We start from the raw sequence: 25970 nt of genomic DNA, 5'->3' as shown, positions 1-25970 counted from the left end.
ATTCTCACATGGGAACTCTGAGGCCCAAAGAGGGGAAGCGTCAGCCCCTCGAGGAGGAGGTAGGGCAGGCGGGGCTGCAGCTGTCTGGCCCAGATCCCTGAGCTCCCCTCCATCCGCCCCACCTGGCTGGCCTGGGCCTTGGCAGAGCCCCCTCACCCCAGAGCTGGCTTCAAAAACGAGTCCTCCTGGTGCCATACGCAGAGGGTTCCCCATTTACCCTGGGCTCCCCTCAACAAGGACGGGACTCCCAGGCCCCACTGAGCCTCTGAAGCTTTGAGGAGTAGTGAGGGGCACCCAACCCAGACTGGGGAGGGCCCAGCCCTCCTGTCCCAGGAGGACAGGCCTCTTCAGGGGCCTCCTCCCAGTTGCTCCTGCATTCATGACAAGTTCAACCCCTGTGAGTTGGGGGGAATTCCTCGACAGCTCCCTGGCCAGGGAGGGGGCCCTCGGGATCCTGAAACACCCCTCCCACCTGCCAGTACCCACCAAGATGGGTCCCTGATTTGCTGTGTGGCCTTAGACCAGTGGCTGCCCTCTCTGGGCCTCACTCCCAGCTGAGACCTACAGACTCAGCCCCTGCCCAGCCCTGCCTGGCACCCGCTCGATCTGGCTGAGCTCCAGAGAACGGCAGGGCTGGGCTGTCACATGCTGAGCCACGTGACTGGCAGCGGCTGGGGGCTCCATCCCACACAGAGGAGAGGGGCTCTGCAGTTCCTCACTGCTACCCTATCTAAATCCTCACAGGCCACCAGTGTGGGCGTGGTCCAGAAGACCTCACCGCCCTCCCAGGTAGGCAGGGAGCTGGCGGGTGGGGGCCGTGATGAGCACCTCCCGGGTGCCAGGTTGGCTCAGAGGCCCCAGGGCCAGGAGCCACGGAGACCCAGGGCACCAGGGAGATGGCAGCAGCGGCAGGCCCAGGAAGGGGTATAGAGGAGGCTCCTCCCCGACACCTGTCACCCTGTCCCCTGCCTGTCCACATCCACAGCAGCTTGTGCATCATCCCTGCAGTGTGCTGGCTCAGACAGGTGTATCCGGGGCGGGCTGGGGGCAGGCAGGGACAGGCTTTGGCACAGCTGCCTGTGCCAAACCTGAGGAGGATCGAGACTACAGGAACCACCAAGGTGACCATGGCATCACGACCACGGTCCTAAGCAGAGAGGGAGGCACTCCTCCCGGGAGGCAGAGGGGACATCCAGGATGGGTACAGACCCAGCTCTGGAGCGAGAAGCCCTGCCACACACCCCCCCCCATGTTTACATCCTACCCCTTCTGCCCCCACTTCCTCGTTTGTAAAATGTTAGATCTGGGGGAAGACAGGCTCTATGAATGGGGTGGCCCGTGGGGTGACGTGGAGGGACATAGAAGCACAGGGCGCCGGGAGAGGAGCAGGCACGAGGTGTGGTCCCTGAGATGGTATTTCCAGACTCCAGCCACCTTTGGGTGTGACCTCTTTGTTTTGCAGAAGGGGAAACTGAGTCTTGGGTAGGATGTAGCAGGACGAACCACAGACAAAACTCCTCAGACACTGGATTAAAGAAGGAAGAGGTTTATTCAGCCAGGAGGGTCGGCAGACTTGCATCTTAAGAGCTGAGCTCCCTGAAAAATAAATTCTTGGCCTTTTTAAAGGCTTCCAACTTTAAAGGGTCCACATGAAAGGGTCATGATAAATTGAGCAAGCGTGGGGAAGGTGACTTGCTTGACGAGTCCTCAAACTTCAGCCGTGTGTAAACTGGTCAGCCTCCAGAGTGACCAGAGCAGGGCTGTGGTCCTCAGCAGCAGCTTGGTCTCATCTCAGGATCAGCTGGATTGGATGATCTGCGTCCTGCTGGCTGGTCTACTTGTCCTGAGCTGCCAGTGTTAGCTGACTGTGATGAATCTAAGACACAACACATGCAAGTTTAACAGCAGTGGGAGTGGACAAGATTTTCATACAGGGCCTATCCTATGTGGGTCTTAGAGAAATTAGATTTTACTTTTTAACTTAAACAGAGTCACTAGATTTAAAGGGGTGTCAGGCTTATCGGCATTTTTATGTACCTAATTATGAACACTTTGGCAATTCTTAAAGCCTGCATTTGTTTCTTAAGGTTAATTCCCCTAGTTCTTGGAGGTCACCTTTAATTTGACCTATGATGTGGGGATGGCCGACCGAACAAAATATTATAGGGCAAATACCCAGTTTGTTTGGTGGGGGTGCACCTGACTCAGAGGAGGACCATAGGCAGAAACCTGATTCTATCTTAAATGAATTTCCCTGGCAATATTTCTTCAGTAGCTGCTCAAGTGTCTGGTTCACGCATTCCACCTTCTCCTGAACTTTGCAGCCGATAGGCTGTGTGTCTCTTCCATTTGATTTTTGACAGTCCTGTTAAATCTTGCACTATTTTAGCTACAGATGCCGGCCTATTGTCTGACTTTAAAGTTAGAGGCAGTCTACACCTGGGGATAATGTCTTTTAACAGTGCTTTAGTCACTTCTTGTACTTTTTGTGTCCTGGTGGGGAAAGCTTTAACTTATCCTGAAAAGGTGCAAACAAGCACTAGCATGTACCAACAGCCTCCGGCACGGGGCAGTTCTGTAAAGTCTACAAGCAAGTTTTCACAAGGCAGGGCTCCTGCTCCTGTTCCGTTTCCCAGAGGAGGGGTTCGTTTTCTGCCCCTTTTGTAACTCCATCTAGTGGCTTAGCCATCGGTGAGAAACTGGAATCCAGATACGGCCGAATCCTGCCACCTTTAACTTCTAATGTGACCGTGGGCTCCTGGAAGCCTAATGAGAAGGTGCCGGGTCTGTCCTATTCCTCACGTCCTTCAGCTTCTGCCAGCCTGATCAGGTCAGAATTTGGTTCCTCCAAGGTGCGGCAGCCCTTGGCCAATGGCCTCTTTGTCTTGCAGCCTTAGCCATTTCCCTCATTGCCTTCTGAACATTTATCTTTCTAGTTTTCTTTCTTTCTGTATCTGGCACATTAATCTTTCTCTAGCCTTGTCCAGCTCTTGAATCCTTGCCTAACTTGACTTCTTCCATGTCTGCATCTCCATCCATGTCCTCTCACATTGTTAATTTTTTTTTATAAGAGCTGTTGCCAACACATTGGCTTTTTTTCTTTAAGCCTTGAATTTACTTTCCTTTTTTTTTTTTTTCTGAGTTTTTCTGCTCCCACATCCAGCTGGCGGGGCCAGGCAACGGCATGGGCCCTGCCCTCATGCACTGCTGTCTGTCTCTCCTATTTCCTTTTGATTTCCTTTTTTTACACTTACTCTTAGTCTTGTTTTTCTTTTGCTCTTCTCCTGGCACCGGTCTTTAGCCTCCCTTTTTTTTTTTTTTTTTTTAGATGGAGCTGGGCTGGGGAGAGGGATTTAAACTTTGGCGTGCCTAGCCGCCATGCTTGTTGCTTTTGCTCTTTCCCTTTTGTTCCCTGGTCACAGTTAACATACACGTTGGTGGCCACTTTTATAGACTGGGTGGTATTCACGCCTGCAACTTCCGCTTGATGTCACCTTGGGCTTGCCCTACAAATGAAGTAATCACCATATGATAATGTTCAGCAGCCTCAGAGTTAAATGGGGTATAAAGCCAGAATGCTTCATAGAGTCTCTTATAAAACTGACTTAGGCTCTTGTCAGTTCCTTGAAGCACTTCTGAAATTTTTCTTTTTTTTAATTTTTTTTGAGATGGAATCTCCCTCTGTCGCCAGGTTGGAGTGCAGTGGCTCAATCTCGGCTTACTGCAAGCTCTGCTTCCCGGGTTCACACCATTCTCCTGCCTCAGCCTCCCAAGTAGCTGGGACTACAGGCCCCTGCCACCAGGCCCAGCTAATTTTTTGTATTTTTAGTAGAGACAGGGTTTCACCACATTAGCCAGGATGGTCTTGATCTTCTGACCTCGTGATCCGCCTGCCTCGGCCTCCCAAAGTGCTGGGATTACAGGCGTGAGCCACCACGCCTGGCCCTGAAATTTTTCTTATATTAATGGCTTTCTTTTTACCAACTCTTAGCTTCTGCAGAAGTGCCTCTCGGTACCTCTGCAAACGCTGAAACTGAGTTGCGTTCTCTGGGTCCTTTTTGTCCTTTTTGCCAGAGTTCAGCAGGCCCTTTTCTTTATATAATGCTCCATGCACTTGGAGGGTTAAACAGGCATACCGAGAGTCAGTGTAAATGTTTACAGTCTTACCTTCACTGAGTTCTAAGGCCCGGATTAAAGCAATGAGCTCCGCTTTCTGGGCTGAAGTATTTCCTGGGGCAACGATCTGGCTTTAACGACAGTGTCCAGGGTTACCATCGCATATTCTGCATCTCTCTCCCCTTGTGGGTTGATGAAGCTGCTCTCGTCCACATATAGCTCCCAGTCTGCTGATGCCCAAGACTGGTCCCGGAGGTCAGGTTTGCCAGAGTAAACTGAGTCCAACACCTCTGCACAGTCATGCTTGACGGGACTCTCTGATACCAGGAGCAAGGTGGCGGGTTCAGGGTGTTTCCAGTTTAGTGGTTGAAAAGGGCTGATAGGCCAGGCGCAGTGGCTCACGCCTGCAATCCCAGCACTTTGGGAGGCCGAGGCAGGTGGATCATGAGGTCAGGAGATCGAGACCATCCTGGCTAACACGGTGAAACCCTGTCTCTACTAAAAACACAAAAAATTAGCTGGGCCTGGTGGCAGGCACCTGTAGTCCCAGCTACTTGGGAGGCTGAGGCAGAATGGCCTGAACCCAGGAGGCGGAGCTTGCAGTGAGCAGAGATGGAGCCAATACACTCCAGCCTGAGTGACAGAGCGAGACTCCGTCTCCAAAAAAAAAAAAAAAAAATTAGCCAGGCGTGGTGGCGGGACCTGTAGTCCCAGCTACTTGGGAGGCTGAGGCAGGAGAATGGAGTGAACCCGGGAGGAGGAGCTTGCAGTGAGCCGAGATCACGCCACTGCACTCCAGCCTGGGTGACAGTGCAAGACTCCATCTCAAAAAGAAAAAAAGAAAAGGGTTGATAGATGAAAGTCTGTTGCCCCTGTCCCCGGACATGGGCCTGGTCATCATAATAGATAGGTCCTCGTGTCTCCCTGAGAGGCATTTACATAGCTTGAGGACGGCCAGATCTGAGACGGCCCGCTTGACTATCTTGACTTCCTTCCCTGGCCTCTCAAGGCTCCGATCCTCCCCTTGGAGGTGAGACCTCGGGCGTGTTAGCTCCTGAATCTCATTTCTGGGAGGGCTGTTGGCCTCGGTAAAGAGGGGTAGGCTGGGGCATATGGAGAAAAAATTTCTGTTACCTCTGGCGGCTCCTACAAAACTGGCTTCTCTTGCTGTTTCTGGGACTCTCCTTTTAACTCTGTGTCTACTGGCGAAACTGCTCTTACTTTCACTTTCAGCTTTTTTTTTTTTTTATCTTTTGCAATAAGCTGTTAAACAGGGCTGGATTTATGCTGGTTTTTGTTTATATTATATTTAACTATGAGTTAATATAAAGGAATTGATCTGGGTCCACTGGCTGTCCTCTGACTCTTGTCACCACCTTAAATACATTGCCAATTATTCCCTGTCTATACCTTCCGTCGGCTATCCAACACCAAAAGAGGGCAATTCTAATTCACAGAGAGTTCTCAGCCTCTTTGGGGGAGGACGGGGGTTAACTTAACTCTGTAACCCCCTCCAAAACCTTTCATAACGTGCATTTTAATAGAGTAAGTTTTGGCTGAGCGTGGTGGCTCATGCCTGTAATCCCAGTACTTTGGGAGGCCAAGGCAGGCAGATCATGAGGTCAGAAGATCGAGACCATCCTGGCTAACATGGTGAAACCCCGTCTCTACTATAAATACAAAACTTAGCCGGGTATGTTGGCGGGCGCCTGTAGTCCCAGCTATTCGGGTGGCTGAGGCAGAAGAATGGTGTGAACCTGGGAGGCGGAGCTTGCAGTGAGCAGAGATCATGCCAACACACCCCAGCTAGGGCAATAGAGCGAGACTCTGTCTCTAAAAAACAAAAAACAAACAAACAAAAATAGAGTAAGTTTTGATGTTTTGATGACTTTCCTCTTATTTTTTTCTTTTTTTGATTTTTTTTTAAACATAGTTCCTAGCGGAGTGGGCTTACTTTGTGTCCGACCTGTTTTTCTCTCAAGACAAAACAACATTCACACTACAAGAAGGAAAGGGTAAAATGTTACTCACTCGTCTAATTCACACGAAATCAAAATCAAAACTAAAACCAAAGTGTTGTTAAAGGCACAGCTGTTCGTCAAGCAATTTAAGCCAAGTCAAAATCAAAACAAAACCCAAAGTGCCAACAAAGGCACACTGTGGTGGTCAGGCCACGCTTCCACTCGGATGGAGTGGGCAAGTTCCCAAGATCAGTCTTACCGTGTTTCAAATGTCCGGTTCCTTCCCCGTGTTCAGCCACTGCGTTGATCCTCCACGGGGGCCTGCTGTGCACTGCTCTGACAAGGCATCCTACCAGGGCCAATGCTTACCCCGGAGCGCTCTCAGGATCCGCATCGCTCAAGCTGGCTGGAGTCCCCCACAGGGATGCTCTACAGGGCAGGCATAAGCTGCCTAAGGGGCTGCCTTGAACACCCATTAATCACCTTGCTTCCCGGTCAGGGAACCAAGAAAGGTAGTGGGACGAGTCGCAGACAAAATTCCTCAGACACCAGATTAAAGAAGGAAGAGGTTTATTCAGCCGGGAGCGTCAGCAGACTTGTGTCTTAAGAGCCGAGCTCCCCGAAAAAGAAATTCTCGGCCTTTTTAAAGGCTTCCAACTTTAAGGGGTCCACGTGAAAGGGTCGTGATAAATCGAGCAAGTGTGGGGAATGTGACTAGGGGCTACGTGCATCAGCTAACAGAATGGAAAGTTTTACAATGCTTTTTCATACAATGTCTGGAATTTACAGATAACACAAGTAGTTTAGGTCAGGGGTTGATGTTATTATTATTATTACTTTTTTAAACTACCAGGGCCGGGTGGTGGCGCCAAGGTCTTCTGGCTATTTCTCTTACTTCTGTTTTTTCTTTTTGCTTTCTCTCTTTCCTCCTGTCTTGTAAACCAGGCAAGGCGGTGGCAGGAGGGCAGGAGTAGTAGTGGTCTCCTTCCTTAGGGAGGCATCGAGGGAAGGCTGGGAGTGGGGAAGGCTGGTAGTGGGGAAGGCTGGGAGTGGGGAAGGCTGGGAGGGGGGAAGGCTGGGAGTGGGGAAGGCTGGGAGTGGGGAAGGCTGGGAGGGGGGGGCAGAGACTTCCTTACTATTCTGGGCCACAGAATATAACATTCCACTAATATTATAATATAATATACCTGATACAATGATAGTTCCCCTCCCCACACCAGGATTCCCAGGGCCACTGCCCCACTTCTCGTCCTCAGGCTGGCCCTCGGCTCGGAGCTCATCCCTGCTGTGCGGCTCTAGCCTGGCGCCCTCTGGGCGTTGACTCCTTCTCTGTGGTCTGGGAGGAGATGTCGAGGCCCCTGAGGGAGGTGGTGGTGAAATCTCGGCTTGCAGCCTCCAGCCCGCCCAGAGCCAGAGTCAGGCATGAGGCCAGGGCAACTCCGCCTCCCGGGGGCTGGCCCTGCGTTGGACATTTCTTAACAGCAGGGCTGCCGGGCAGAGTGAGACAGCCAGGAGGAAGGGCAGCTTGGCAGAGCCTCAGGTACAGTATTCCGGGGAGGCTGGGGCTGTAGTGGGCCAGCAGTCAGGGCCAGAGTCCAGCTCAGCAACTGTGGGTTGCAGGCAGCCCAGGCGGGCCTAGCCACAGGCAGCTGCACTCAGGGGCCGCCATGTCCTGGCTGAGCTCATCTGCCTGCCTGCTGGGGGAGAAAGCAGAAGGAGGAGAGGCAGGGCTGGGGAGTGGCAGCGAGGTCCCGGGCACCCCACTGGCTAGCAGGCACCCTTCCGTTGTCCGAGCTGGGCTGCCACCACCTCCTCTTCCTGGGATTCCCGGACACCCTCCAAGGGAACCAAGGGACCAGTTCTGGGCCCAGCTGCCCCAGGAAGGACTGTGCCCTCCTTCCCTGCAGCGGGTCAAGTATCTCTTCCAGCAACAGCTGTTTCCTGGGCACCAGCCTGCATGCCCAGCACTGATGCGGGGACGTGGCGATGAATGACTCTGGGAAAGAATTGTTCTTAGCAATGGACTTTGTCAGGGTCCAAGGAAGGAGTAGCCAGCCAGCCCCGCCCTGCCTGCAGGAGGCCCTTCTCATCCCGGGAACTGTGCCCCAGCAGGGAGCCGGGGCTGCTCAGCCGCTTTGTGGCCCAGGGTTGGGTCGGCCCAAGCCACAAACGTGGGGATGCGCTGGTCCCTGGCTCCCCAAGGACCCCATGGAAGGGAGGGGCTGCCGAGCTTTGGGAGACCTCATGAAAATCCAGCTTAAGGCCATCAAAAGACAAAATGACAACACATTTAGTTATAGATCAAATTGGCTTCTATTCATGATTCGTGAATCTGGGCAGCCTGCATTCTACAAAATGGAATGAGAGTTCCCACCAGGCTGTGGCGGAACGGAGAGTTCGTAAGGCAAGAAGGAGGAAACAGAAAAATAGGAAACACCAAACTACCTAACACTGGGTCACTGCAGACACCGGGTCACTGCAGACGGCTGTTTTCTAAGGGGTAAGGCAGAGGGGACTCCCTGATGACGCCAGCCCAGGTGGACTGGAATCTCCTCCTTCCCGGAGAAATTTGTCTGTTGTTTTGGGTTCTATCTGCTTCCTTAAAGCTTCAGTTTGATGACGTGGTGTTTGGCATAAGTGCCTCCATTTTGGTTCGGTCTTGTCTGTTGGGGCCTAGTACAGGAACTCAGGTCAAACCACAGCCTCTCATCATGTTTGTTGAAGGAAGCTAAACTGCAGGAGATCAGAATCAGAGACCCTGTGGTATTGGGCCTGTGGGTCCCCTGATGCTGACCTGGTGATCCCCGCCTTCTGGCTGCCCTGATGGGGGTCCCCCCAGGCCCTCTACTCACCATGTTCAGTCCCTCTGTCACCACATCACTGTCCCCAGTTGGGTCTCAGGGTGATGTCCGTGTCTCCCCAACACCCACCCTGGATCAAGGTCTCTTCAGGCCCCTCTACAGAGGGGCTGCCCCCAGCCCTCCCCTGTACGTCCGTCCTCCGTGGACACTGAGCACTTCTCGGGCTCCCAGTGCTTGAATTCTCCCGACAGTGGTGTGGGGGCTACAGCCAGTGCCCCATTTTACAGACGGGAAAAGTGAATACAAAGAGGTCAAGCAACCTGTCCAAGGTATCCCCACTCACACGTGGTTGCTGCAGTTTGAACCCAGGTCATTGGGCCCCCAGACCACACCGTGCTTACAGGATGCTCTTAGAAGGCCCATGGTATAGATGAGGAAACTGAGGCAGGAAGAATGAGAGAACGGGCAGAGCCTCTGTTTCCTTGGAATCCAACCCACTTGACGGGCCGGGGTGTGAACGAGCAGAGGGGTCTCTGCCCGGGGATGGTCCCTCAGCAGGACGGTCCCTGCTGTGAGGTTGGGGGCAGCGGCTTGGCCAGCCATTCACTCCCTGTGATATGTCGTCCCCGTTCCTGCCCGCTCTGTTCCCAGAGCCTGTGGGCACCTGCGGCGAGCACCCAGGCTGGCATAGTGCCCAGCGTGCGGGCACCTGAGTATTGCTTTTAGAGGCCTGCGGCCTTGGGGTGAAGTGCCTGGTCCTGCACCGGCCCCCAGGCCAGAGGAAACAGAGCCACTGTCTTCATCACCAAATGATGTGGCAACTCCCCCCCACCCCAGAAGCTGTAGGTCTGGGCCAGATGTGCCTCAACCTGTGATGGGGGGCCATGCCCCAGAGACCCTTGGGCCCATCAGCCCCCGGACCTCAGTGGCTCAGCCCCAGGAGGCAAGAGGTAGGCTTAGACCCCACAACCCAAGCACTGTGGGGAGTGGCAGCAACGGTGAGGAGGGAGGCCAAGGAAATGGAATCCAAACAGCAAGAGACCTCCCCTCACTGGGCACCCCTCCCACAGCCGGCCTGCCAGAGTCCACCCGGCCCTGGGTCTGCTGTCCAGGCCCCAACCCACTGTCCCTTCCCCCAAGGACTTGGCTGCCCGTCCCCAGGGGACTATGAGGGAGGTGGGAGCCGGGGTGGGTAGCCTTCTGCTCCTCTGGATTTGGGTTTTCCAGTGTGAGGAGCTGGGTGGCATCAGGCAAGCTCTAGCCCTCTCTGAGCCTCAGCCTCCATCTCCTTCAGTGGGGTGAACAGCAGCCCCTCAGTAGGCAGCCGTGGTGGTGAAATGAGTAAGGGCAGGCACGGGGATCACACGCAACTTCCTTATGACCTCACACTGTGGGAGAGGCGCCGCGGGGGTGGGCTTGTGGGCCGCCAGCCCAGTGTCTGATTTAGGAGTTCCCTATTCTGTGTGACCACAATGGCTGCCCGGCACCCTCGGTGGGTCACAGGCCCAGGATCCCCCGATCTCAGGAGGAAGGCAGCCTTGGCTTCTCCACTTGCGAGGGTCCTGCCCAGCTCCCTGTCCCCTGCTGGGCACTCCCTGGGGGCCTCAGTCCAGAGTGAGTGACCCGTAGGGGCAATGCCAGGGCTGGTTGCTCTGTGGGAGAGATGTGTCCTGCGGCCCTGGTGAGTTGGTTTCAGTGTTGCTAGGAGGGTTCTGGAATGTTCCATGCAGAACTCCATCCCTCGCAGAGCTCCCGGCCCACAGTCCACCATTCACATTACGTGCCTTGCATTTTTGTGGTTTCTGCAGAGAGTCTTACAAAGGGCGAGAGAGGTGCAGGCGTGGTTTGCCTTTGACCATCGGCAGAAGTCTGAAGGTGAGAGTAGAATGGAGAATGACCCAGGAGAGTGCGGAGTTGGGGGAGATAAATATTTGCAGGCTACTTAGCAGAACACCCAGAGCTGACCTTTGTCGAGTACTTTCTGTGGGCACAACAGCAAACATTTTATGCAGCGTCATGTCATTTAATCCTCACAATGACACCAGGTGCCATTAGCATCCCCATTTCACAGATGAGGAAACTGAGGCAGAGAAGGTGAGTTACTTGCCCAAGGTCCCACAACCAGTAAGAGGCAGAGCCCGGAGACAGGCCTGATGGTGGCTCGAGAGGCTCATTCTTGGCTCCTGGGTCTCAGTCCTGCTCCCGTGACGGGCCATCGCCTATGGGGACCATGGTGCCTGTCCTGTGTGCGGGCAGCTGCCCAGCTTCTCCCAGTCAGAGCAGGAAGATGGTGGGTTCAGCCTGCCTGCCCCCGCCCCGCAATCACTCCAGCTGAGGGCTGGCCTGGGTCTCCCGACCAGGTTGTCAGCAGCACAGTGGTCCAGCAGGGCCATCCTGCAGACCGAAGCAGGTCCCACCCTCAAGGTGGCCACTTAATAATCACCCACAGCCTTGTACTCACTGACGCTGGGCCCTGGGCTCAGAACAGACTGTGTGGTCTCATTATCAGCTGGCAGGTGCCATCATCACACCAGTAACATGACAGGCTTCGAGCACTAGTTCTCAAATAAGTAGGAACAGAGGGGCCTGCTCCCAGCCTAATGAGGGGGAAATAAGGGGGATGTGGATAGGGTTGGGAGGTGGGTAGAGTGTAACCAGATGTTTATCACATAGCAAAACTCAGAACGGTGGGGAGCAGAGTCAAGGGGCCACTGTGACAGTGGATGGGGGCATAATCTGGGTGGGCTGCCTGGAGGAAGCATCGACCAACCTGCGATCTGGAGGAAAGGGACTCAGAGAGGAAAGGAGGAAAGGGTCCCCACAGGTCCTTGGCACCAGGCCGAGGAACGAGTGCGCCAGAGCGCTCCTCCAATGAACTTCAAGTTTCAAGTAAACAGGCAGGGCTCCGGGGAATGTCTAGGCCCCTACCCTGCCTGCCAGCCCTGGCTGGCACCAGCATGGAGGCAGGAACGCCCTCTCCCACCCCCGATCCTCTCCCCCACAGCTGTTTCCGCCTCCCAGCACCACAGCCCCAGCGGGGTGGACAGCAGGGCCTCCAGGAGGCCCGAGGTGTTGTCCCTCTTCCTGCAGAAGCTCAGGCACAGGGAGAGGAGGCTATTGCCCACCGGCCTGGCCTCCCTGGGCAGTGCCCCCCGGCTGGGGACAGGGAAGGATGGAGAATTCTGTGTCTGGAGTGCTCCAAGGTGGTGGCCATGGTGGCAGTGGGTGGGATACCCCCTCTACTCATTAAGCTCCTGCTTACTCCATTCAGGCTGGCAGGGGTGAGGCCGCCCCGCCTCCAGGAGGGGCATCAGGGCAGGGCAGAGGCCATGGCTTGGGGTTAATTTCTGTGCGGCAGGAAGAAGCGTGGCGCTCTGCCTGCCGCTCACCCTCGGGGGACTGTGGTGGAACAGCTGTCCCCAAGCCCACATCCAGTCCTTCAGCCGCCTCCAGGTGCATGGCAGAGGGGAGTGGTGCGAGGGGCTTCATGTGTGTCTGGGAGTGTTCACTGTTGGGGGTAAGGGGTCGCAGGCAGCCTCAGTCCCCGTGGGGCATTCTGAGTGGGTCCCTGTGTGTGTGTGAGGTAGAGGTGTCTGCAAGCCCCTGTGGGTGCAGGCAGGTCAGGGGTGCCCAGACCCTGGGGCGGCTGGGTGGTGCCCGCGAAGGAGGGGCAGCCCTGGCCACCCAGTTCATGCCGCCCCATCTGGCAGGATGGACCCCTTTGAGGACACGCTGCGGCGGCTGCGGGAGGCCTTCCACATGGGGCGCACGCGGTCGGCTGAGTTCCGGGCTGCGCAGCTCCGAGGCCTGGGCCGCTTCCTGCACGAAAACAAGCAGCTTCTGCATCACGCGCTGGCCCAGGACCTGCACAAGGTGGGCTGGGGTTGGGGTATGAGAGGGTGCACCAGGGGCAGGGGGGCACGGAGGGCAGCTGGGACAGAGGAGGATGAAGGCAGCTGCGCCCTCCATGAAGGGGAGTTGAAAGCAGCTCCTCCCCTAGGCCAGAGCCGCTCTTGCACATTCATCCAGTCACTCATTTCTGTATTCATGTAGCAACTATTTGCTGAGCACCTACTATGTGCCAGGTACTATGTGCCAGGTACTGTTCTAGGCTCTGGATATACAGCAGAGAATAAAACAAAGTTCCCACACCTACGAAGCTGACCTTCTGTCAGAGACAAAAAAACAGCAAATAAATAATTGCACATCAAGGCCGGGCGCGGTGGCTCACGCCTGTAGTCCCAGCACTTTGGGAGGCCAAGGTGGGCAGATCACTTGAGGCCAGGAGTTCAAGACCAGCTTGACCAACATGGCGAAACCCCGTCTCTGCTAACAATACAAAAATTAGCTGGATGTGGTGGTGGGCGCCTGTCATCCCAGCTACTCAGGAGGTTGAGGCATGAAAATCGCTTGAAGCTGGGAGGTGGAGGTTGCAGTGAGCTGAGGTCACATCACTGCACTCCAGCCTGGGCAACACAATGAGACTCTATCTCAAAAATAATAATAATAATAATTACACAGCATGTTGGGTTGAAATATGTGCCCTGGAGACACACCCAGGGTGAAGGGGAGAGAGGGGGCCAGGATCAGGGTGCTGTTTTATATGTGGGGGTCAGGGAAGGTTTCTCTGAGAAAGGGGTCTTAGAGCAGAGACATGAAGATGGAGGGGGAGGCTCCCCATGGACGCTGGGGAGATGGCAGCAGGCACAGCATGTGCAAAGGCCCTGAGACAGGAGGTGCTGGGCGTTTCTGCTTGAGGAGCAGCAAGGAGGCCAGCTTGGCTGTGGGGAGTGGGAGAGGAAGAGACAACAAAGACGAGGCCCGGGGCACGGGCCACACTAGCTAGGACCTCACAGGCTATGAGGTCTTGGGCTTCTCTCTGGGTACAGCAGGCATCGTGGCCTCTGTCTGGACCCTGAAGGCCTGGGGCCTTAGCCCCTCCCAATCCCAGTAGCAGCCAAGGCAGAACCCCGAGAAACACACTTCCCCCAACCCCTTACCCATCAGGGCCTGGCCTGCCCCTGCCTCAGGACACCTGCCCCTGCCTCAGGACACCTGCCGCTGCCTCAGGACACCTGCCCCTGCCTCAGGACATCTGTCCCAGGGGCTGCCCCTGGCTCCTATTCTCTGGACAAAATGTCTCCTCCCTTTGCCTTGAAGGCCATAGTGTCCAGATCTTCCCCTAGCCCATTGGGTTCCCTGGGGACAGACTCCCCCGCCACCACTGAGCTTCTGCCACCGGCCACCTACCTGCCTTCATGAGACTTGACCTGACATCTGTCTGGTCCCTTTTCTCCCTTCGGCTCAGATTCTGCCTCCTGCCTTCCCATCCCAGGTGCAGGAGCAGGGCCCTACAAAGGGAGCAGTAGCCCAGAACATTCAACCTGGTCTCTCTCTCTGGCCCTGGTCAGCCCCCTGTCCCCACCCTCAGCAGGCAGCATCTGCCCAGCATCACGTGCACCCTCTCAGTTAACCCCTTGGTGAATCTGGCTGGACAACCACGCACCCAGCGGCCCCCAGACGAGGCTCAGAGAGCGCGTTCTTGCCCGAGGGCAAGCAGCCAGGAAGAGCAGAGCCAGAGTTTGAACCTGGCTCAAAATAGCCCAGTCTCCCAAAGTCAGGTCCCAGGTGACCTAGGAGGCATGACGGGCAGGCCACCAGGCTCATGGGGCCAGAGCACAGGCTGTGGGAAAGTCCACGTGGAAGGCACCTTCACCGAGCCTCCGTGGCTGGGAGGGGCTGGTGCGCGTGGCGTCTTCCTCCCTCTGGGTGGAAGCCAGCTGTAGCCCTGGCCTTGCCCCTGGTTCGCTGAGTGACCTCAGGCAGGGCATCCCCTTCTCTGGGCTTCGCTGGTCCTCTGGCCCATCCAGCACCCCCTCTGCCCTGACCCGGGAGAGCCCGCACCCCATAACCTCAGGCGCTGCCTCAGGCAGGCAGACAGCCTGGCCCGGTGTCCCTGACCTGTTCTCCAGCGGCCTGCGGCCTGGCTGATTTCTCCTCCCTTGGGGTGCAGAGGGCAGGGCGCACTGGCTAGTCGAGAGCAGGACAATGTCCCTATTGATTCGGATCTCCTCACTCCTGCTTAGAAGCCTGACAGTGGCCCTGGCCCCTGGGCTGTGGGAACTGACAGCATTTACCTAGGGGTGGCTGTGCCTGTGTCCCCTGCAGACCAATCTCCACCCTGCTCTTTGGGAGGCCGAGGTGGGAGGATTGCTTGAGGCCAGGAGTTCAAGACCCACCTGGGCAACATAGCAAGACACTATCTCTGCAAAAAATCAAAAACTAAACTTTTTTTTACATTAAAAATTAAAAAAAAAAAAAAAACCTAAGTCAGATCCCATCCCTGCTCTTCTCAGGAGTCCCTTGCCCAGCCGCCTGGCCCCCTCACCTTGCCCACTCCTCTTCTTGCTAAACAGGAGCACAGCAAGCTCACAGCCACCTCAGGGCCTTTGCAGCTGCCAGGGCCTCTGCCTACAGTATGCCGCCTCCCAGTACCCACGACTTGCTCCTTCCTTACCTTTAGGTCACTGCTCAAATGTGACCACCACCTGGAGACCTGTACTGGCCACTTTGTAAAAACAGCACACACACATTGGATGTATACATGTGCACACCTGTGCACAGCCACACGCTCCAGCAGTCTCCACCCCTGCCCTGCTCCGTGCTTTCCCTAGCGCGGCCACATCCTAATGGAGCCGTCAGTGTTCTCACCTTCACATGGACCGACTACCCCCTGCAAGGTCGGCCCCAGGGCAGGGCCCTCTGTTTTGCAGAGACAGCACCTCAGACAGGAAGCACGCACTGAACATGGAGTGAGTGAGTGAACGAATGAAAATGAATGAATGAGTTGTGGAAGCAGGCCCTGCCTGGAGGAGGCTGTACCCTCCTGCTGGCTCTGGGACTCCTGGCCCACCCTGACCCCACCCACTTCCCACAGTCGGCCTTCGAGTCGGAGCTGTCCGAGGTTGCCATCAGCCAGGGCGAGATCACCCTGGCCCTGAGGAACCTCCGGGCCTGGATGAAGGACGAGCATGTGCCCAAGAACCTGGTGAGCTGGTCGGGCTGAGGCGGGCAGGGGCTCAGGGGATATTTGCTCCTACAGGGTGGCCCCTCTGGATGGAGCTGGCTGCCAAGGGGTCGGGGTGCTGAGCACTTAATTTCATCCCCGGCTCCCACCCAGGCCACACAGCTGGACTCCGCCTTCATCCGGAAGGAGCCCTTTGGCCTGGTCCTCATCATTGCGCCCTGGAACTATCCCCTGAACCTGACGCTGGTGCCCCTCGTGGGTGCCCTCGCTGCAGGTGAGAGCTGGGCCTGCCCCTTCCGGCCACCCTTCGCCACTGGGGGTCTCAGGGCCACCCATGGATCCCAGGAGGACATGGGGGAAACGGCCCAGGTGACAAAGAAGACTGTCTGGTCCACCATACCCGGGCTGTGTGGCCCTGGGCCCATCAAGTCACCTTTCTGAACCAGGTTCTGCATCTGAAAGTGGGTGAGGCCGATGCCTGCCCTGCAGGTGTGTGGAGACCAGGAGTGGGCTACGCCTCCCCCAGCTCTCTCCCTGCGCTGCCCTGCAGGGAACTGCGTGGTGCTGAAGCCATCAGAGATTAGCAAGAGCATGGAGAAGGTCCTGGCCGAAGTGCTGCCCCGATACCTGGACGAGGTGAGCAGGGCTGCCGGGCAGGTGGAGTGGGAACAGGCAGTGCTCAAGGGCTGGGCAGCCCCTGACATGGAAGGGCCTGTCGGTCAGACCCAAGTCCCCACCTCAATTCTGCCTCTTCTGAGTTGTGTAAACTTGACCAAGTCACCGCCCCTCTCAGCCTCACTTTCCCTCTGAGGAGCAGCGAGGGCAGCCTGTTGCCCAGGGGTCCCGTGTCTGCCTCCACCTGGCCCTGGCATCAGTCCCTCCAGCGCCAGCCAGACTCCAAGCTGGGCCTGCCAATGCCAGGCAACCTTGGGGAGCTCCCTGCTCCCCACTTTGCCTCCACCCAACCCTCCTAGAGCCCTGGCTGGGTCAGGCCAGGCGGGACGGAGGCAGGGCAGGGTCCAGGCAGGGCGGGCTCCTCCCTGGGCTCTCGGAGCTGGGGTCCCAGAGGGAGCCTCGCCTGTTGCGCCTTGCAGAGCTGCTTTGCCGTGGTGCTGGGGGGGCCCCAGGAGACGGGGCAGCTGCTGGAGCACAGGTTCGACTACATCTTCTTCACAGGTGAGGCCGGGACGAGGGTCGGGCCAGGCTGGGGTTGGGGAGGACAGCCCCATGCTCAGGGGTCCTGTCCCTAAATCTGGGAGTCCACAAGAAAGACTGAATTCTCCTCTCTCTCTGGACCAGGCTGGGAGCAGTCCTGGATCCCCAGACCCCTTAGGAAGGGATGGAGTCCTACGTCCAGGGCCAGCCCACCGTGCCAACCACAGCCTCAGGAACCATAGCCTCTGCCCCCACTGCCCCCAGACCCTCATACGTGACCCCACTGCCCCCAGGCTCTTAGACACCACCCTACTGGTGCCCACAGCCCTCTCTGCAGGCAGATGAGGGACTAGGCCTCAGCGTCCTGCCCAGGGTCACCCTTGTGACCAGGATGGGGACAGGCTGGAATGTGCATACAAGCCCTTGGTGAAATCCATGCCAGAGGTCACTCCTTTTTTTTTTGAGACAGAGCCTTGCTCTGTCACCCAGGCAGTGGCACAATCTTGGCACAATCTTGGCTCAGTGCAACCCCTGCGCCTCCCGGGTTCAAGTGATGCTTATGCCTCAGCTTCCCAAGTAGCTGGGATGACAGGCATGTACCACCACGCCCGGCTAATGTTTTGTATTTTTAGTAAAGACAGGATCTCACTATGTTGCCCAGGCTGGTCTCGAACTCTTGGCCTCAACCAATCCTCCTGCCTTGGCCTCCTAAATTGCAGGGATCACAGGCATGAGCCACCACAAAAACCCAGCCTCGAGTTTTTGAGCTAGTGAGGGGCAGAGGGAGGGGGAGGAAGACAGTGGTGCTGGCAGGCGAGTCTGTGCCTTGCAGGTCGAGGCAGTCATGGGGATGGGCCCGGCAGGATTGACCAGGCCACCTCCCAGCAAAGACAGGAGGAGGCCCGGAAGGAAGCACAGAGCCCAGGAAGCACTGTGCCCAGGACGGGGCAGGGGTGAAAGTAGAGAAGGGACAGTGGCTCCTGCTGGCTTTAATCCTTGACCACAAGGGGGAGAAATGCCAGGGCCATCCCCACAGACACAGCAGCGTGGTCGGCGAGTCAGGTCTGGGGAGGGGCCTTGAGGCCCAGACAGGGCTAGGGCAGAGAAGGCTGAGTGCATGGGGAGACTGCTGGGCTCTCAGAGGCCAGCACAGAGGAGAGGTGAGGCCGAGACAGGCAGGACATGGGGACGCCTGCATCAGCCTGGGCCAGGCCACCTCAAGGGTCAGAAAAAAAGGACTGGGCACGTGGCAGAACTTCCAGGTTTAGGTTTAGAGAAGAGAGACCTGAATGCCACAGACAGAGCTGGACTCCAGCCTTGGCTGAACAGGGATCCCTGAAGTTTCCAAAGGAGATGGGTAGGGAGGGGTTCCATGCAGCATTTTGCAAAGAGTCCCCTGCAGGGTAAGCCAGGGTCAGAAGCAGAGGCGGGAGGAGCCAAGGGGTTTGGCTCAGGAGGGGGACCCTGGGGGCCAATAGCGGCCATGCACCATTCCCTCCTGAGACTCTGTGCTTAGGGGCTGGTCCTGGTGAAGGATGAGCAGGGCCCTGGGCTGCAGGGTGGCAGTGAGGAACAAGGAAAGGCCAGGCGTTGGAGCCTGCTGACTCCAACACCTCTCCAGGGAGGAGCGGGGCCCGGGGCTGGGCCATCCCGCCTGGCCCAGGTCACTGAACGGCCACTCTGGTTTCCTTCCACACCCAGGGAGCCCTCGTGTGGGCAAGATTGTCATGACTGCTGCCGCCAAGCACCTGACACCTGTCACCCTGGAGCTGGGGGGCAAGAACCCCTGCTACGTGGACGACAACTGCGACCCCCAGACCGTGGCCAACCGCGTGGCCTGGTTCCGCTACTTCAACGCCGGCCAGACCTGCGTGGCCCCCGACTACGTCCTGTGCAGCCCCGAGATGCAGGAGAGGCTGCTGCCCGCCCTGCAGAGCACCATCACCCGTTTCTATGGCGACGACCCCCAGAGCTCCCCAAACCTGGGCCGCATCATCAACCAGAAACAGTTCCAGCGGCTGCGGGCACTGCTGGGCTGTGGCCACGTGGCCATTGGGGGCCAGAGTGATGAGAGCGATCGCTACATCGGTGAGTCCTGCTGCCCCTACCACAGCCCACCTGGGCCAAGACCCCTCCTCACGGGAGGGCCCACGGCTGGGCCACGAGTCTGGACCCACACCTGAAAGCCGGCCCCACTGTCAGAGCCCGGTCTTGAGCCACAGCTCCAGTGCCATGACTCCGTCTCTGTGCTTCCGAGCCTGTGGCCCCACAAGGCCAAACTCTGGTCCCTCAGCCCTGGATTCGCTGAGTTCGGATCCCAGGGCTCCAGGGCCCAGCGTGCTAAGATGAACTCCCATCCCACCACCGGCTGTCCTGAAAGGCCACAACCTCAGATTCTCCGAGCCCACGATCCCCAGGTTCTAAACTCTAATGGCCCCGTCTTGAGCCCCCCAGTCTCCTGGGCCGTACGGCTCAGCAGCTCACGGGACACTGTGGCTCCAACATTCTGGGATGCTGTCACCTCATGAACCCTAAGGTTCTAAGAATCCCATCACCCCTGACTGTGAGACCAAGTTCAGGGGATTCTCTGCGACCCACAGGCCCTGAGCAGGCTGGGGAAGACCTAGGGTCCCTTCTTGGGGGCTGTGGGGAGACTTTCTTCCCTAAACACTCCGAAGCCTGAAGCCGTGGGAAGTCAGACCTTAGGATCCTGGCCTGGAGCCCTGGCCCGTGGCCCTGTCCCCATCTCTACCCCCACTCCTGGGGGTGGTCCTGACTGTGGCCCTGGGGCTGAGCTATCTCTGGTGCCCGGCAGCCCCCACAGTGCTGGTGGACGTGCAGGAGACGGAGCCGGTGATGCAGGAGGAGATCTTCGGGCCCATCCTGCCCATCGTGAACGTGCGGAGTGTGGACGAGGCCATCGAGTTCATCAACAGGCGGGAGAAGCCCCTGGCCCTGTACGCCTTCTCCAACAGCAGCCAGGTGGGGGTGCGGCCGGGCTGGGCAGGGTCAGGAACCCGCAGTGGGCAGTGCAAATGGTGGCAGCAGAGGGGCCACCAAAATCCAGTGGCTTCAGGACTTTGGAATGGTGGTCGTCTTGGCTCTGTCTCTGCCCACTCCTAGAAGCAGCTGAGCCTCACCCACCCCAACCCTGTCCCCAGTCCGGGCCCCACTCTTCTAGGCCTTCTGTGGGTGGCTTCCCAGGGTCTTCTCTAGGGCCCAGTGTTTCTTCTAGGTCAGCCCCTGCCTTTGTTCTTCCTTACACATTGGAGCCTGGTGGCCACACGACCCCTCATGCCTGGCTCTGAAGGCACAGGCAACATGTCAGGGATGACCCAAAGGTGCAGGTCCGAGAATGAGCCCTGATCCCCCACCCCTGCTCAAGCTGCAGAGGCAGCCTGGGAGGCCCAAGGGTGGAGCCCTCAGATTAAAAAACACCAGGAGGTACCAGCAGTCCCTACCCACCCTCCCCGTCCCTCAGCCGGTTCCTCGATTCCCTCCACTTGAACTTTTTTTTTTTTTTTTTTTTTTTTTTGTGATGGAGTCTTACTGTATTGCCCAGCTTGGAGTGCAGTAGCACAATCTCGGCTCACTGCAACCTCTGCCTCCTGGGTTCAAGCGATTCTCCTGCCTCAGCCTCCTGAGTAGCTGGGGTAACAGGTGTGTGCCACTATGCCCGGCTAATTTTTTGTATTTTTAGTAGAAATGGGGTTTCTCCACATTGGCCAGGCTAGTCTTCAACTGCTGACCTCAGATGATCCACCTGCCTTGGCCTCCCAAAATGCTGGGATTACAGGCATGAGCCACCGTGCCCGGCCACTTGAACTTTTTTTAAAATAAACTTTGTATTGGGAAATACTTTTAGATTTACAGAAAAGTTGCCAAAATGGTACAGAGAGTTCCCATGGACCCCACACCTAACCTTCCCCATTTAATGGTGCTTTGATGGGTCAAAACTAAAAAAGTGATGGCAGGGCTGGGCACAGTGGCTCACACCTGTAATCCCAGCACTTTGGGAGGCCGAGGTGGGAGGATTGCTTGAGACCAGCCCTGGCAATATAGCAAAACCCCGTGTCTATGAAACATTTTTTAAGATTAGTTGCGAATAGTGGGCCACACCTGTAGTGCCAGCTGCTCAGGAGGCTGAGGTGGAAGGATCTCCTAACCAAAAAAAAAAAAAAAAAAAAATTGTGACAGCAGTGCCTTACTATTAACTATACTCCAGACTTTATTTGAATTTTGCCAGTTTTGCCACTGACGTCCTCTTTCGGCCCCAGGATCCACGCCAGTGTCCCTGCTTGCATTAATAAGCCTCTCAGCTTGAGGAGTGCTGGACAAGTCTGCAGAACATCTCCAGCCTCAGCTCCTCTGGTGTATTTCTCATGATTAAAGAAGGGTTACCGGTTTTAGGAGAGAATCCCACAGAGGTGAACCTGCCTCTCACACCACATCAGGGGCACCTGAGATGCACACGTGGCTAGTGAGGGGGAACCCTCACTACCGGGTTAGGGCGGTATCTGCCAGGGTCTCCCTGGGAAGTTACTATTGTTTGTTTCTCTTTTATTCGGAAGCAAGTCTCTAAGGCTACCCCACCCTCACCAGGTGGGGGTAATTAAGCTCTATGCTGGTCTATCATGTTGTTAGTTATTATCTAGTTATTTTACACATTCTTTTCTTATTCCATTTGTGGTTTGGTGGAATTCTGTTGTATTGCCATTTGATAGCTTTCTCTTCCTCCTTCGTATGATTGTTTTATAGGGCCTGCGAGTTTTGTATTTTTGTGTGTATTATGGCAAATATCAACTTGTTTTCATGTTAAGATTCCTTTGAGCATTTCTTGCAGGACTGATGTAGTAGTGATAAACCCCCCCAGCCTTTGCTTGTGTGGGAAAGGCTTTATTTCTTCTTCATCTATGCAGCGTAGTCTTAGCTGGATACAGTGTTCTTGGCTAGCGGCAGTATCTACATCTATTTCCTGGAATTCTGTAAGAAAGATTCATCTCTTGAATTGTTTATTTGGGTCAGTATGGACTCAGGTATATTTATTTGACTCCAGGGGCTGTAATCCAAGGTCGTGTGGTTTGTCTGAGGCTCCGGCTCGGAAGCCCATGTAAGGTGTTCCAGCCTCTTGGGTTGTGACCACCTCCTTCCCCTCTGGTGCTACAAGCAGTTCCAGGCTCATCTTGTATCTTCCCTGCTCCAACTCCAGAAGCAGCCATTCCTCCAAGGAGCCCTGCTTCATCTGGATACTTTTACCTTTAGAAAACTCCACAGAGGCTTTTTGGCAGTGGAGTCATCTGGCTTCAAACTTCTCTGGCCACCCAGCACTGCTCCCAGGACACACAGTCACACCTAAGACACAAGTCACGCACAAGGTGGCTTGCCCATACTACTTGGGACGCCCTCTGCTGCCTTCTGCTCCATCTCCTCCATCTGCTGCCACTGCCACTGTGGGTAATGCTGGTCTCTGAATCCACTGGGGGGAGTCCACTTTCCCCACATCAGACAAGCCCTGACCCAGCTGTGATCAGAGGTTCATGGTGATTGCAACTAAATATAGTGAAGTTTTTGTGCAGCAAAAATTTAGTGTCTACCAATCCTTTTTTCTTTTCAGTCTCCAAATAAGCCTACAGATTGAGGAAGAAGGTCCTTTATTAAGTCAAGCAACGGCCACGCTTCTGTTTCTAAAGTGCAAATCTGACCACATCATTATGTCTTCATGTCTCTGTGCTCACAGCACACAGCCCTTCAGCCGCCACTCTGGCTAGGGTGCCCTCTTTACCTGAACAACTTCTGTCCCTCCCAGTTCCTCCACTCAGCAGGCACATGACACCCCTCCCCTAGGGTGCCTCCCTGCTGTCCAGCACTGCACTGCTGCCACTGCACCCTCCATGTCCCCAGGCAACACTGGGTTTCCTGCCCCTACCCCCGGGCCTAAGAGTCTTTGCCCCCAGCACGGACCACACATGAGCAGATGTCCAGGAAGCATGTTCCAAGTTGGAAGCTCCACGAGGGGCTGCTACACAACCCCTTGCCCCACCTGTACCATCACAGGCCCTTCAGCTGCCATGGTGGCCTCAGACCCTTTCTGAGGCAAGATCAGTGTCACAGAGTCCAGCATGGAACAGGCTCTGGGTCCTGAGGATCCTGCTGGGGCTCAAGGCGGCCTCACACACATCCTGTTCTCTCCCAGGTGGTCAAGCGGGTGCTGACCCAGACCAGCAGCGGGGGCTTCTGTGGGAACGACGGCTTCATGCACATGACCCTGGCCAGCCTGCCTTTTGGAGGAGTGGGTAGGTGCCTGCTACCCTGCCCTTCTGTGACCATTTGGTCAAACTGCAATAGTGTTACCTGCATACCTTCCCGCCAAAGCACCCCAGCCCCACCTCAGTGCAGAGGGACAGGCAAGGAGGCCTCACCCCAGAACCTGCATACTGCTCCCCACCCCAGAGGGTCTGAGTCCAACCTGGGCAACATAGTGAGACCCCGTACCAAAAAAATAAAAAGTCTGCAGTGGAACCTTCTAGACCATCTCTGCACGGACACACAGTTTAGTGAATGTTTTAAAATACCACACAACCATGATCACACTGCCCACTGCGCTGCTATCTGCTCTTCTCCCCAACTGCACGACCTGGCGGCGCCCCTCAGCAGCAATGCCGCCGGTGTCCTTTACTCCAGGGCGGCCGATCCTCTAACCCCGTCCCCCATCCAACTCTCAGTACCACACCTCCCCACCCTGAGAGACCCAGATGAGTGTCAATCCTCCACCCCCCAGAGCAGCCCCGATGCCACTGCAGAGTCCTGGCCTCTGAGTCAGGAAGCCTCAGAGATGGTCCCAGCAACGCGCCTGTGGCCCAGGTGGCGCCTCCCCTCTCTGAGTCCACTTCCTCCTCAGTGAACAGTAGGCCTCAGGCAGGTGACAGGCAGCCCTGCCACCCATCCACACTCAGCACCAGAGTGAACTTGATGGCAGGGCCAGGCAAGCTGCCTCAGGTGGGTCCACGCCCTTCCTGGAGGGCAGCCAGGGCCACAACAGTGCCTGTGCCGCTGTCCTGGCTCGGCTCAAGTTTGGGTGGCTGCCCCTGACTCCACCTAGCTGCCTCCTCAGCCCCAGCCTCCTCAACCCGCCTCCCCTGCCCTGGAGGAGAGCTGGGGCTGTCTGTGGGCACATCTGACCCTGCTGCTCCCTCAGGAAAGCCTCCCCCAGCTCCCAGGCCCCCGAGCCAGCCCTTCCTGGTGGCCATGGCCACAGCTCGGCTTCCCCACCTGCTGCTCCCACAGCCTGAGCTCTGCCCAGCTCCTTAACACACCACGTGGCACCCACCTCTAAGGCTCCCCAAGCCTGGGTCCCTCTTGCCCCCACCCACCCTCTTCCTCTCATTAACTGCATATCCCTGGAGCTCACTCACTGCAGGAAGCCCCCCCAGCCAACCCCACACCACCCAGGCTGTGCCCTGGCCGCCCTGGCCTGGGGCCTCGTCTACCTCCCGACCTAGACGCTGAGGAGAGCTCACTGCACACAGCACCTACTGGGTCCAGGTTTCTCAACATCCCCTCAATTCCCACCACAACCCTAGGAGGGAGGTACCCTTGTCACCCCACAGCAGAGGAGACTGAAGCACAGTCCAAAGTGACACAGATTGTTTGCAGCAGGGCCAGGGTTTAACCCCAGGCAGTCTGACTCTGGAATCCATGCCCTTGACCAGTCTGCCTATCTTGCCTGGCACCTGGTACCCCCAAGGTTTACTGAGCTGGTGCCAAGCTCGGGGCTACCCACAGTGCCTCATGATCAGCCCACTAGACAGATGGAGAAACTGAGGCTCAGAGGGGTGAAGTAGCCCGTCTAGGCCCCACTCTCTGTGACTGGGAGACCCCCAGGGCCTGACCACCAGTGTTCTGTGCCACTGTACAGGTGCCAGCGGGATGGGCCAGTACCACGGCAAGTTCTCCTTCGACACCTTCTCCCACCATCGCGCCTGCCTCCTGCGCAGACCGGGGATGGAGAAGCTGAACGCCCTCCGCTACCCGCCGCATTCGCCGCGCCGCCTGAGGGTGCTGCTGGTGGCCATGGAGGCCCGAGGCTGCAGCTGCACACTGCTATGAGCCCTTCCCCAGGCCCAGGCCGGAGACCACCATGACGGCTGTCGCCTGCAGCTGGTGGAAACGGGGCCCGGGCTCCAGGGCCCGAGGAGGAAAAGGATTGCCAAGGCTCCAGGGCACTCCTCAAAGCAGCGCCTGCCTCCTCCCTCCTGGGTCTTCCCTCTCCCTGCCTCAGCCTCCTCCCTCAGCCACTCCCAACTACGAGAGCCGAGGCAGGAGGCATGGGAAACAGTGCAGTGACCTGCCCCCACACCAACCACCCATGTTCAGGAGAAGAGGACAGACATGGCGCCTCTAAGCCACCTGTCTCCTGTGGAGCGGGTGGCCGAGGGGCCCTGGCATCTGACTCAGGCCACACCATGGAATCACTGCATCCAAGGCCATCACTGCCCTCTGAGTCTGTTTCCCCATTTGTTCAGTGGAGAGAATTAGCCAAGTCCCACTTTTGAACAAGTTGATGATTCTGAAACCGGCCCAATTTCCTAAGAAGCCGGATGCTTGAGAAACCTACATTTGGACAATGACAGGCAGCTCCTACAGCCTGCGGGCCACCTCCTCTTCCTTGGCTCCTGCTTTCTTTTCAGACGATATCAACCTACAACATTAGTCAGGGAGGGGGACAGGGATGGACCTGAGTTTCGTCTCCTGTCTCTCTGGCTGATGTCACCTGAATAAAGCGTTCTTCCCTGGCAATACTTGTATCTCGGTGATTTGCTTTCTGTGCAGCTAGCAACAGGACTCTGGACCAAGCCCCTGGCGTTGGGTAACAATTCTGTAATGATGCAGGATTTCCTCAATCCATGCAGG

At 56.6% G+C, this 25970-nt stretch overlaps 4 protein-coding genes across 7 annotated transcripts in view; 3 read left to right on the top strand and 1 right to left on the bottom strand.

Annotated features, from left to right (window-relative positions):
* The window catches only part of NUDT8 (nudix hydrolase 8), a 162157-nt gene that overhangs the window by 121919 nt on the left and 14268 nt on the right, over nt 1–25970 (bottom strand). The gene's annotated exons all lie outside the window — the stretch shown is intronic.
* The window catches only part of NDUFS8 (NADH:ubiquinone oxidoreductase core subunit S8), a 150602-nt gene that overhangs the window by 117419 nt on the left and 7213 nt on the right, over nt 1–25970 (top strand). The gene's annotated exons all lie outside the window — the stretch shown is intronic.
* ALDH3B1 (aldehyde dehydrogenase 3 family member B1) lies at nt 666–25856 on the top strand. 4 transcript variants are annotated; one of them, XM_050756720.1, is made up of 11 exons: nt 7502–7617; nt 10687–10753; nt 12589–12751; nt 15816–15926; nt 16059–16179; nt 16456–16541; nt 17000–17081; nt 18762–19148; nt 19876–20042; nt 23254–23353; nt 24976–25856. In XM_050756720.1, the coding sequence occupies exons 3-11, from the start codon at nt 12590–12592 to the stop codon at nt 25164–25166; spliced, it is 1407 nt and encodes a 468-aa protein (XP_050612677.1). In that variant the 5' UTR covers nt 7502–7617; nt 10687–10753; nt 12589; the 3' UTR covers nt 25167–25856. The 4 variants fall into 4 exon arrangements, with proteins under 4 accessions (XP_050612679.1, XP_050612677.1, XP_050612678.1 ...); XM_050756722.1 differs by lacking the exons at nt 7502–7617; nt 10687–10753 and adding an exon at nt 666–789; XM_050756721.1 differs by lacking the exon at nt 10687–10753 and having other exon boundaries at nt 7532–7617.
* Nucleotides 7195–25970, top strand: part of TCIRG1 (T cell immune regulator 1, ATPase H+ transporting V0 subunit a3) — a 40978-nt gene continuing 22202 nt past the window's right edge. The window contains exon 1 of the mRNA XM_050756608.1: nt 7195–7198. The gene's annotated coding sequence lies outside the window, so the exon portion shown is untranslated. The remainder of the gene's footprint in view (nt 7199–25970) is intronic.

Source organism: Macaca thibetana, chromosome 14, assembly GCF_024542745.1.
Source record: "Macaca thibetana thibetana isolate TM-01 chromosome 14, ASM2454274v1, whole genome shotgun sequence".
Lineage (NCBI taxonomy): Eukaryota > Metazoa > Chordata > Mammalia > Primates > Cercopithecidae > Macaca > Macaca thibetana.
The sequence above is the reverse complement of the archived record's forward strand: the minus strand, read 5'-3'. Positions and strand labels throughout refer to the sequence as shown.

Excerpts from the sequence above, each read along its gene's own strand:
- ALDH3B1 (XM_050756722.1), top strand. The coding sequence starts at position 12,590 with ATGGACCCCTTTGAGGACACGCTGCGGCGGCTGCGGGAGGCCTTCCAC. Across the intron at positions 15,927-16,058 it reads AGCATGTGCCCAAGAACCTG|GCCACACAGCTGGACTCCGC; the intron begins GTGAGCTGGTCG and ends GCTCCCACCCAG. Across the intron at positions 16,180-16,455 it reads CGTGGGTGCCCTCGCTGCAG|GGAACTGCGTGGTGCTGAAG; the intron begins GTGAGAGCTGGG and ends GCTGCCCTGCAG.